We start from the raw sequence: 13,051 nt of genomic DNA, 5'->3' as shown, positions 1-13,051 counted from the left end.
TATATATATATGCAGTTTTCTCACTACGCTGTCTTTGTAAATACCAACGATATGTTTCTTTACGCCAAAACCCAAATTGCACTGGCACAGCACCCCTATAGAAAAATGATTTTAATCAACTAATTGTCACTGTCAATCAGAAGTATTTGCTGGTAATCTTAAATGTGGGAATAATTGTTTTTCTTTGTCTTCTGTGATACAAACTTAAAATCCTTGAGTTTTAGATTTGTGGGGGGGAAAAGCGCTATGAAGGGTCTCCTTTCATTTAAATTTCAACTTACCTGAAAATATGGTCATGAAAAATGGGAAAATTTCCACTTCCATTATATAAAGTGAGATCAACATAGTAAACATCAGCTGTTACAAGATAACTTAGCAACAGCCCTAGAACGGTACACTGCACAGACTACACAGCAAGTGGGTGTTGCTGCTTTTGAAAGTACACTTCAAGCTCCTAAGGGAAGCCTAAGATGTGTGTTTGTTAGTGCAGAATTACCTCACCACCAAGCAAAGCCTATATTAATAAGATGCACTACTATAGATACATTATTCATAGAGTACAATATAGAGAATATTGTGCAGTAAAGAAATACATGATTTGATGTTTTATTCATAGTGTTTTGCCATAAGAAGATGGGAAGTTGTGTGTGTGGAATAAGAATTTATGGCTTTATTATTGAATCACCACTGCCTTTATAAAGGCAGGTTGTTGTGATGAATGGAACCAATTTCAGTCAAGTCTGACCCTCATCCTTGTCATTTTTGGAAATGTTAATGGAGTGGCAGTAATGTTAGTGTATTAATGCAGAAACAGGGAGAAAGACAGGTGAATCAGTGCTTTGGAAGGCATAAAAATAATATGTGTAGGTTTGCAGTCTAAAGGTGTTGTGATTTTTTTTTTTCTACAGAAAATTCTACATGAAAGAATTGGTAATGTAAAGAATTGGTAACGGTAAAAAAAAGTAAAGGTGACTAATTGTTGAATTCATTTCACTGATTAGCCTATGAAATAAATTCATAGACTAATCAACTAGTATGGGTAAGACAAGACATCGATGCAGAAATATAATGCGTTGGCTTCCTGTTCCGCTTTACAAAATCACTGTAATGTGATACCATCTAATTATGGACACTGCAGTGATGAGGAAAGCGAGGGTGGTGTTTACCATCACATGCTTATATTTATTGTAGAAAACTTTAAATAATGTGAAAATTGACACTCTTCAAACATTAATTGGTCTGGAATCTCATGCCCATGGGAATTTTTTTTTGTACATCATTCATGCGTATACAAAACGTTTTTGTGTAAGAGAGTAGCTGTATAATGATTAGTAACTGCAACTTGATTTCTGAATTTAGAAATCTTCACATTACTGCTTTACAGACAAATGCACCCAGCACTGATTTAAGAGTTACATTCTGATTCCTACAGTAGTTAGTCTAACAGGAACAAAACACTCAGAAAACACGCACTGGTCAAACATTATCTGTTCTATCTTAATGTAGCTGCGAGCCATTTGAAGCTGTCTCAGTAACCAAATGGTATTTTAAATGCCTCTGACATGTGTGGAACTTTGTGCTCTTTATGACCTTTCACATGTACATTGTCTTCTTTTGATGCAGGTTAAAGTTCACATACATGCTGTTAATACTTCCACGCAGTGCAGCAGAATTTTATGAGAAGTCATCTGACCCTCTTTTCCATGTTGCTGGTTTACAACATCATGGAACAGATGATTATATATATATCATCTGATAATGGTGCTAGGTGTTAAACCCCCCCCAAAACAAAACAAAAGAAAACTCACTTTAAACCTCATGGTAGTGCTAGAGGAAAAGTCAGGGCATCAGCAAAGTCATGAAGATTCGTGGGCTGATACAGAATATCAAGCATAACAGCACAGAGGCAAATAAAAGGGTGGGAAAAACTAAACTGCTGAGTGAAGTAAATGTACCAGTATGATACAAGAAGTACAATTTATAGAAAAACTGACCTGCAAATCCAAGAGTATGGAGGATGTATTCGAGAAAAGATGGATTTATATCATGAAAATAACTTTCTTTACAGTATGTGATAATGTGAACATGTTTTTATCCAATAACAAATTAGTTTTTGGTCGGTGGTTGTTGTGTTAGCAGGAGAGTTTGAAATGTGAGTGCATAGAAATGAATCACAGCAGCACAGTGGTGTTAAAAAGAACGTGGTGATCGCCACATTTACTCAAAGTGACTAGCCTGTTTGTAGCACTGTGTCACAATGATGTTTTTATGTGTTTGTCTCGGTCTCATTGCAGCTGTGCAGCACCGGGTAACCTTTTCTTATCGGGGATTAGCTGTGGAGGAAACAAACAAGCAATTTATTTACAGCTTCTCTTTCTCTCTTTCTGCTCCTTCTATCACCTCAGTATCATTGCAGCCAAACTTTCACATAAAGCAAAGCAATATTAGCCATTTATAAAGACAGAACTTTACTTGTGTTTTCCTCTGTATGAGTGAAAACTTGATCTCTCTCTCTGTCTCTGTGTGTGTCTCTTGCTTTCTCCTTGCTGCTTTTCATGACCTTTTGATTTGACCTCTGACCTCCCTCTGACCTCTGGGCCCATTTGAATTTGTATTTGTCTTTGTGATTCTTCCCACAGTTTCGTGTGCCACATCCCCCTCACCCTCTCAACAAGGTGACACCACCCTCACAGCACTGGAGGAGAGACGCACACATGGCCGAAACACATCGCCTGCCCTGGGTGAATGTTCATACAGACACACACCTCTACATGCACAAAACCAAACACTTCCAGGTGTCCACAGAAAACTGTACCAAGTAAAAGCATTGACTGCAGATTATTTGGAATTTAGCATTTCACATCTATAACGCTTGCGCAAAATCAGATGGGAATTTATGCAGCTGAAGTGTTGGTATCATTGCAGCACTATCTCTTTGTCAAAGCCTGCAATACCCAGAATTCAACTGAAGTTGCACATTATGCTTACAGCAACTAAGTTAGGTGGAAGGCATTTGCCCCAATTTCTAGAAAACTCACGCCCAGATTGAAGTCAGTTTGAATTTTTAGACTTCACTTGTACATATTTATTTTATTAAACGAACAGACTGACCAGAAATTGGTGAGTTCCCAAACTGTGACGCTTTGGCTTACACTAGCCAACCTTGTGGGAAAAGTCATTCTAATCATTTAAACCTTAATGCACACCTGATCTCTGGGATCAATATGTTTGCACCTACAGTTGTACATTGATGCTGCTTATTTTTATTTTCCATGTCTGATGGTGGTGCAGTTAAGTATGACTTAACAGCCTCTAATCATAGTATTAGTCAAAGGTCATTAATTGTGGTTAAACCATGCACTTTGTACGTTGTATTGTGCGTATTTTGACCTGGTCTAAGGAAAAATCAGCTTTTATTCATCATATGAGGTATATAGTCATCATATATATTTACTGATGCAGCAAGATATGGTTTAGTGAGTGCATCTGAGACAAAAACAACAAAAACAGTCTCTGTACATCTCGTATAATTTAGCTTTCATGTGCTTTCATGAAAATCTGAGCTGTGTATCATACAAAAGAGGTTTGATGTTTATTATTAGATAGCTTTAACCTTGACCTTTAGGTTTTGTCTGTTCAGTTTACACAACAAACACTATAATCAAAGAGTCTGACAGATTTGTTTTCTTGCCTTTTTTACCTTTGTTAGTTCATGGTTTTATTTATTTATTTATTTATTACATTTTATTTTAAGATATCCGTTTGTTTCCAGTAAAACTCGTCAACATATCTTCATGCAACATTTCTCTTCAGTCTGTGTTTTGCAGTGTGGAAAATGATGATGTATCAGTGAATTACAAATTTAATATGTCAGTGGAAGATATGTCGGGGCACCAAGTCTTCCAAAATCTAAAAAACACTTTTGTTTCGATGTTCTTTGCTTTGTCTGTTTCTCTTCCTCTTAAACAAGCTCCCACGTTTTATCAGGAAGACAACTGACTGAGAAATTCAGCATTCATAAAACCATACTGTAGCTTCTGTGTGAGTGTGTTTACATCCAGCTCTCAGAGGATACAGTCAGTGTATGTGTATCTCTTCAGTTTACTCTGCACAATCAATTTAAACATCATCTTTCTACACGCACTATTTTTTTTTATGAAGACACAGGAAAGAATCACAGCACAGTGGAATCATTTTCTGTAAATCCCCACCCACGTACACCAGGGCTTTATGCATCGCACACTGCTGTATAGCTGCTGTAACAGCTGGCCACTAGTGGACATTAAAAAACTCTAATTACCACCCCACCATGTGTCAGTAGAATTTTAATTCTATGATTTTTGGCCTTCAGTGATAATGAATAAGGGATAAAATTAGATTTTCATTTTAAACCTGGTGCACTTTCACCTCTATCTAAAAGCCCAAATTCACTCACTGTTTGTCTCCGGATCATCAAGGGTCTTGTGTGGTCCAGTTTTGGCTGTATGTGTTTGAGGTGTTGGTTGGCTGTTGACCGACTATCTGTGTGACTACTGTGCATGTATGCTAGGGCAACAGGTAATCCACCATAGCCCTAATCACCCCACTCTAGAGACTGTAGGCCACCAAAGACTTGCAGGAAGCAACTGCTCCAGCTGCATAATTGGCTTTACAGTGAAACAGCCATTAATCGGAGTCTGACTTCTTATGAGACCTTGATATATGACCTTGTGTCCCCCACCACCTTCACCTTCTATTTCTACCATTTATTTGTTTTTCATGTTAATTAGGCTACATTTAAAGTTCAAGGCAATCAACTGTTAAAAGGCACATTTTGTAAAGTTCATTAACGACATGATTGTTAAGTAAATGAATAACTGTAGTAAAATAATCATGATTATATTTTTATTTTGCTATAATCCATCAGTCCTAGAACAGGTCTTATGAAGGATAAATCCCGTTTTTAAAACTTTTGGTTCAAACTATCATCAAAGGACAGAGACAACGCTGAGTGTCTACAGTCGTCTGTAAAACATAGTTGTGGTTTGGGGCTTCATTCCAGCGAGTGCTTTTGCAGATCTTGTCAATATTGATGAAATAATGATTGCATGTACCATCAGATTTGGATGCACCATGGAATACAATCTGGAAAGTGTCTGATTGACAACAACTTCATTTTTCAGCAGGACAATGATCTGAAAAAACACACAGCCAATGGAATAAAAGCGTACCTGGATAGATTACCATCAGTTAAGAACTGACATCCCCTGGAACCAGACCTTAACATTATTGATATAACATGTATAACATTATCTTGACGGAGAACAGAACAGCCAAAGAAGAGCTTTTGGAAAGAAAGCTTGCCTAAGATAAGAATCTGTGCTGAAGAAGAAAAGTGGTCATACTGAATATTGACTTTTAAGCAACTCACAGTATTGTAAATTTAAGAAATTTCTAACTGAATGCCCATTGGATACTTCACAAATCAGCAACCTGTCTGCAGCAGATGTATTTGATAACCTCCTTCTGTAAATGCTGGCAACATATTACTCACAATCATATGTGCTTTTTTTAAATTTTATGAAATCGACATGGAGTTGTGAGACATGCATTTGTAACACGAACACTACATGTGGGAAAGGACTTAATCCTGACTACATTAGTCTTTCTAGGAGCTCCCATTGCACAAGGAACAGTCTATTGTACTACCAACATGAATGGAAGAGAGAAGGAGAAGAATAATTTATGCAGAAGTTGAAGGAATGACAGAGTTGGAGAGGGAGGGAGAGAGGCAGACAGACAAGCAGTATAATTTATGCACAGCTCAGAGCTCAACAGTGTAACAGTGATCCAAGAAAACGGACCATTCGGCTTGATGGTTGCCCGATAAACCCAATACGCTTGTAGGGCTATGTAGTTGGTCACACAGGTTTTAGTAAAATTACTGCACTAGATCAAGTTTTACTTAATGGTTTGGTATGTAAAGTTTTGTTTTATTTTAATGTAGAAGTGTCACGTACTCTCGCAACTTTAACAACATTCTTGCAAGATTTAGCTATTTTTCCCTTGTGGGTTATTTTTAAAAAGAAATCACCTCACAAAAGTCCACAGACAGCATAGGCAAGAACTGCTTTCAGAAATCGAGACACACCTTAGTCAGGTGAGACTGATGATAAAATGGTAACATAATGCCTCCCGAAACTGTTATAGTTGTGCCATTTATAATTAAGCTATAGTTGAACTGCACTTGACCACACATGCACTGTAAACAATAAAATGGGTGTGGGGCTGATCACAGAGAATATGTGGGAAATGTACTATTTGTGAAATGTTGTTAAAACATAGAATATAATGATATTCATCGTAAGCAGAGTGTAAGCTGTGGAGAACCATGAATAGTTTGAAAAGTTGCAGAGAAACAGATGGATGAGTACAACAGTGAAAATGAGTGGTACATTTCTTTAATTAGATGCTAAAGTTACATGTTGGTTGTTGATCCTCTTTAACAATAATTAAAGGCTAACATTTCAGATTAAATTACTAAGTCACAGAACATTAACAGTGCAGTTGATTTGCATTATGTGAGGTACTGTATCCTGTTATATGTCATTACTGATCTTTCATTTATTCAGTTATTTATCATTTATTTTCATTTTCACATTTCCCTAAATTATCTTCCAATTGTCTCTCGTCTATAGAGCCCGATTATTTTCATTTTGGCTTCACAGATTTACTGTTTCTGACCAGATTTTGGTCAATTAAAACATTGTTGTCCATAATTTTATTTAATGAAATAGCTTGGTAACATTTCAGTATGGCTAGCGACTGTGTTTGTTGTTTTAGTACAGTTTACTGAAAACTGAATTGCATTTATTTTGGGACTATTCAGAGTTGTGCTCTAGATTGTATTTACAGCAACAGGACAGAGCCAAAATAAGTATCAGAGAATAAATGGCGTCTCTATTCAATCATGCAAATCTTCAATCCATATTCAACATTTTGATGCTCCTTTAAAGTGCAATTCCCCTTTGGGATTAATAAAACACTCTTTCTATATGCAGCATTTATCTATTTCGCTTCCACCGTATGACACATTGCTTGACTTAATTGCTTTTGCACTGTTTAGAATGTGCAAAAGCATCTTAAAATATGCCCCTGGCACCTAAAACTTTGCTACTCGTGTAAGAAGTTGATAAGTACTCAGGCTGTGAAGTTATGAAAAGACACAGTCAAGACAGCGCTGGTAATGCCAGTGCTGGTGCTACTTCGTAGCCCTTCTAAGCTGATACTGGGATTACATGACACACCCATAAAGACTTATTTAACAAACTTGTTTTGTAGATTGACTGTTGAATTGTAGCCAAATCAAAGTAGTTTTAAATTTGCCTAAAACTGAAAGATGTGAGAGGGAGCGATGCATATCTGCTGTGTTCTCTGACCCAGTGCAGCAGTTTGACTCACTGATGTGAGTTAGCTTTTGTTAGTCTGCACAACAAGCTTCATGGCATATAATATGAGTTGTTGGTTATTAATAAAATATAGAGAACATGAGCACAAAATGAAGGGAAATGAAAGTATTTTTTTCAAATTGTTGATCATTTTGTTTTATTTTTATATCTTGTTTCCTAAATATTAAATTGAAGCGGAAACTTATAAGTGGAACCGTGTTTTAGCACGGTGGCAGTGAGTTCCACAGTGAACCTATACTGTATAACTCACCGTTTAGTTCACAAGTCATGCAACTTGTAACTCAACACTGCATGGGGGTTTGAGATAGAGCAGAAAAGAGTGAGAGATGAAATGGAAATTGAGGATGAGATTAGGAGAGAGAGCAAAAGAGGGGTGGAAGGAGAGGGATGGTGAGAGATGAAGAGCAAAAAAGTAAGAGATGGAGAGACTGGTGTGGCTAGCCAAGCAGAAAAGACTGTCAGTCTCTATAAAAGATCTCCTCTGTCAGATTAGTATGAGAGGGCTTCTCTAACACTGCCTCTCTCCCTCTCTTTATCTCTCACTCCTCTTGCATGATTCTCTCACCCATTTCCCTCTTCATGTCTCCCTCTCATGTGTCTTTGCTCTCAGCATAATTTGTTATGATATGGGGACTGCTCCTGTTTTTTGTTTTTTTTTTGGTATGTCAGATTAGCACCTTTGTATTTTTTACACACAAAAACCTGCCTGTGTCTATTCTCTCAGGCAAAATGGGCTTGTACATATAAATTACTGTATTGTTGTGTCACTGAATGAGCAAGTATTTGTTCACGAGGCTTTTCTTTCAAGACGGGGAATATCATTAGCGATAATTAGTCTATGATACAAGCTGTGGCTGACGAAGACAGACTGCGTGACACAATACGGAGCTGTAGACTGGAGTCTGAGGAAACAATGGTGTGTAGTTTTTCCACTCGCAGTCATTTAATAACTCTGACAGTAATGTTTTATGACTCTTGTACTCCTATAGACCTCTATGCAATTATTATTGATTTTCTTTAAGTTGTGCACTCTGCTAAAAGCAACATAGCCCAGTCACTTCAAGTTTTAAGTGTTGCCCATCATGTTATGTCAGCTACTCCACACCTGACTTTAACATCCATAACATTTCAGAAAGCTCATAGCAATGTTTGTTTGTTTAATAAGATAATATTAAGAAGCACTAAAACCATGAATTTCAGCATTTCTGGTAAATCAGCTGATCTCAGCGCCAGCCCACAATAGCTGATGGTTTAGTTTATACCCTCCAGCGATCATATCCCGTATTTGCAAGCCACATGGATGCCCACATCTGTTCAAAGTACAGTGTAGATTCAACACTCTAAGGAAACAACGATGGATGGTTGGACTTTTTCCAACACCAATGAAGTGCCCATGAGGCAACAGCAATGTACATTGGCTTAATAAAATTAGAAGTCTAGTTGGCATTAAATAAATGCCTACTTCTCATCACCCCAGCCTCTGAGCCTGGTTCTGTCAGAGGCTGATTCCTATTAAAAGTAATAATAATAATAATAATAATAATGGGTTGCATTTATACAGCGCTTTTCGAGACCCCCAAAGTGCTTTACAATTCCACTATTCATTCACACACTGGTGAAGGCAAGCTACAGTTGTAGCCACAGCTGCCCTGGGGCAGACTGACAGAAGCGAGGCTGCCATATCGCGCCATCGGCCCCTCTGGCCAACATCAGTAGGCGGCAGGTGAAGTGTCTTGCCCATGGACACAACGACTGAGACTGTCCGAGCCGGGGGTTTGAACCGGCAACCTTCCGATTACAAGACGAACTACCAACTCTTGAGCCGCGATCGGAAAAAGTGAGGTTTTCCTTCCTGCTGATGCCAATAGCTTTTTCGTAGGGGGGCTTCTTGCCCCCTACGAGCAAAGGGGCAGGACGCTTGTTAGTTCAGGTCAGCCATGAAGTCAAAATCTGATATCATACCAGCAGTCATGAGCTGATGGTGATTTAGCTTTTACACATGTAAGGTGTGCTGTTTAAGCTACTTTACCCTGCCCAATGTTACTGCATACATGCAAGCTTCTTTGCAACCCACCTCCACTGCAGCTTCTATTTTGATGCAATCTTTGTCATGTCTGTTGTCATGGATACCTGCTCTGTTCTGTGCTGGGATCTTGCAGCTGCTCTTTCCGTCTCGTACTTTCCATGTGTGACAGAACAAGGAATCCCTGAGCAGAACCATGTTGCTAATGATGACTCAATATTTTATTGAATACAGTGACCCTGACTAAACTGTATTTGTTTATTTTCATTGTCCTGTCTGTCTTTAGTCATACCCAGTCAGTGGTTTGGGCGATGATGATTTCAACATTCCACCCATCACTCCTACCCTGCCAGATCACATGGTACCCCCTCACCTCCCCCACAACTCCCCGTCTGGACCGTATCACTCTCTGGACCCTCCCTCCAATTCAGCTCCACACCACCCCTACCAGTTGCAGGGCATGGATTTGCCCAGCATGCCTGGTAACCAGGATGGGGCCACTATGTTGAGCCAAGATGGAAGCACATTCAGCCGGGATGGTGGCCCAATGACTAGCACTCTGTCTGTGGTAAGTGGTTCCAAATAAGTCACTGTGTATACACCTGGCATTTATGCTTTACTAGTAGGGAAATACAATTTCAAAGATGGATTTATGAATATAAATACCAGAGTAGCTTTACATGATTCATTTCAAAATCGCCCCTTTACATTTGATGCGAGACCTTGGTGCAGGCACTTTAAGCCAGTTTTGTTCTAATTGGTGTCTACTCACAAACACAAGGTTTGTATGGCTCTTCTTGTGGTTTGTACACACAAGTTCAGATGGAATCAAAAAATGCAGACCTACGCAAAATGAGTCTGAGTAGACTTTTTTTTTCTTTTTCTTTTTTTGGCTGAAGTCTGAGTTCTGTGACTTTACACTGAGGGTTCTGCACACACAAAGCAGGGAGTCAATGTTAAAGGAAAGTCACAATTTGCTGTAACATTGGCCTTAGTACGATGATAGGAACCTATTTGAATTAAAGAATTTAGTGTTTGTTTTTTACTCTTTCCAATTTTATGTCCTTGTGTAGTGTATTTAAGTTATTTTTCAATTCAATTACATTTTTGTAGATTTTTATTTTTTTCTCTCTGATACAAAATCTTTTTTTTCTTTTGACATGTTAGATGGTATTTTACTGTAAAACATATAATCCTCAGCATGGATACAACAGTTCCCTTGTTAGTTGTTATGTATTTACCTTGGAAAAACTGACTGAACTTTTGTTCCAACAACATCTCACATTAAAAGTGAGGTACACACTACATTTGCCCTAGATGAACAGTCATCATCTCGTTCCACTTACCATCAAATCATGCTTGATTAAAAGCATAAACATAATTCACATGATTAAAATCAATTAAATGATAAGAAAATGGATTTTGGATATTTAAATTTTATGTTACTATATATGTGTGTGTGTGTGTGTGTGTGTAATGTGCTGAAAATGTTTAAAAAGCACACAATGAGGTCACATTACCATGTTTGATGTTGAAAAGTATATGCACACACTCAGATGTAGATTCTCTTTTCATTCACGTATAGTTCGATACCGGGTTTGACAGCACTTAATGAACAAAATATGTTGTGTGGGTGACTAAATTCGGTAATGTGCGGTTGATTGGGTTGGGTGATCAGAGTTTACAGGAACACGACGCATATGGCAGCCACAATCTGAACTGCTGTTTGTGTGACAATGTGAAGCTTGAAATCCACTGCCAAGCTTTTCTTTATTTATTGTGTTAGTCAAGATAAACTTGTTGTGACAAATGTGTTTCCATGGATGATCTCAGAGACATTTGTTGATATTTTTAAGTCTTTAAATCAGTTTTGGTTTTTGTATTTAGCCATATTTTGGTAATTCACATGTACATTTAGATGGAGGAGATTTGACCATCGCAATAAAGGGTTTTGCATTTATTTCCCTCTAAAAACCTCTTTAATAATCTAACTACATACCCTTCATACACGGAGTTGTTGCCAAGTCCTAAATATCAGCATCTGTGGATGTTCTTTTCTGGGCTAAATATGTCTGGTCTTCAATGGCTTATAATTAGCCTAAAAAATAATCATCGTAAACTCAGCTGCGTTAGGCCTAAATGTAGCCCAAGATCAGTGTGTGTATTTTTATAGCCCTATTACAACGATGAAATCATATCCCACTCAAGAAAAACAATGACATGCTGGAAAGAAAATTTACTCTTTAGGTTTTGAAAAGACTTGCACACAGAGACACATATGACTACAAACTCAAAAAGCAATTTTCCATTTACTAGAAGTCAAAATGTGTAAATAGTTTAGTTAACTGGACTAAAATTGGATTAACAACAAGTTTAGTAAAGCATTAAGTATAGACATTTCAGTATAATATTAATGATTCCTTAAACAGATGCCACAGTGGTGCGGTGGTTTGCACTGTTGTCTTATACCAAAAGGGTCCAAGGGTTCAAATCCACTGGCAAGATGGGGCCTTTCTGTGTGGAATCTATGCATGTGTGTGGGTTCTCTCTGGGTCCTGTATGTTAGGTTAACTGGTAGACTGGCTGTAGGGGCGAATAGCTCTCTCTCTCTTTGTGTTAGCACTGCCACAGACTGGTGCCCTGACTCTCAACCTTTAACAGTTGGGATTGGCTCCAGCCCCAACACAACCCTAAATCGGATAAGTGGAAGAAGATGGATGGAAATCTATAAACTAAAACACATGATTGCAAAATTATCTTTTCAATTAGGTACAAAAAGTACAAATGTACTTATTTCAAGGAAATGGAGACTCCAAGAGAGTGAAACTGACAGCTTTATATGTTTTTAACTGTACTCTTTAATGGTTTATTCAGCTTAACTGTGTGAAAGAGGATATTGCCCAGGGCAGTGTTATTTGAAGGCCAATCATGGCAGCTGGTTGATCTGACATTTTCTTCTTATGTTCAATCTTCGTTTCACAGTAAAGTGAAACTCTTGCTTTTAGCGGTGACATTCACATGTGGCTCACTGTGTGATACAGTAAAGAAATGAAAGCCAGACTCGAGACTCATAGTTATTTGAACTGTCAAAAAAAAAAAGGTTGTTCAGAGGAAACAGTATCAGTACTTGTCAGTCTCAGTAATAAAGATTGCTCCAGTGTTTGTTAAGAATGAAACTTTCTCATCTCCCACTCTTGATCTTTCAGCCTTTTTGTCTCTTGTCTCCATATGAAGTGCACCTGCTGTAATATTAAGTATCATTTTGAAAAAACACAGAAAGCTGTCAGCTTTGACTTTAGGTGAATAGACTGTTGTAAATAACTTTTAAATATATTCAGTTTTTTTTCAGATTCAGACTCTTTGATTGTGATTAACCTGCTTGTTAAATGCGGAACAATACAGATAATTATTTTAATGGGCTGAAGGGAATAAAGGTAAGCTCTTATTTCTCAGTCGCTGTCTGTCTCAGTTTCTCTCTTCTCTGTACCTCAGTTTTATATTTTCATGCTAACATACATTTATTGCCAGTCCATGAATTATGGTTGCCTAGCAACCGTGCCTGGCTCAGCCTAATGTTGGG

At 37.9% G+C, this 13,051-nt stretch overlaps 1 protein-coding gene across 1 annotated transcript in view; it reads left to right on the top strand.

Annotated features, from left to right (window-relative positions):
- tox (thymocyte selection-associated high mobility group box) overlaps positions 1-13,051 on the top strand; it is a 57,749-nt gene that overhangs the window by 27,664 nt on the left and 17,034 nt on the right. Inside the window, exons 3-4 of the mRNA XM_005737571.1 lie at positions 2,640-2,741; positions 9,758-10,039. Of these exons, the coding sequence (XP_005737628.1) occupies positions 2,640-2,741; positions 9,758-10,039 (384 nt within the window). The remainder of the gene's footprint in view (positions 1-2,639; positions 2,742-9,757; positions 10,040-13,051) is intronic.

Source organism: Pundamilia nyererei, unplaced genomic scaffold, assembly GCF_000239375.1.
Source record: "Pundamilia nyererei isolate P.nyererei 1_Seehausen unplaced genomic scaffold, PunNye1.0 scaffold00077, whole genome shotgun sequence".
NCBI lineage: Eukaryota > Metazoa > Chordata > Actinopteri > Cichliformes > Cichlidae > Pundamilia > Pundamilia nyererei.
This window is presented reverse-complemented; position numbering and strand designations above follow the sequence as displayed.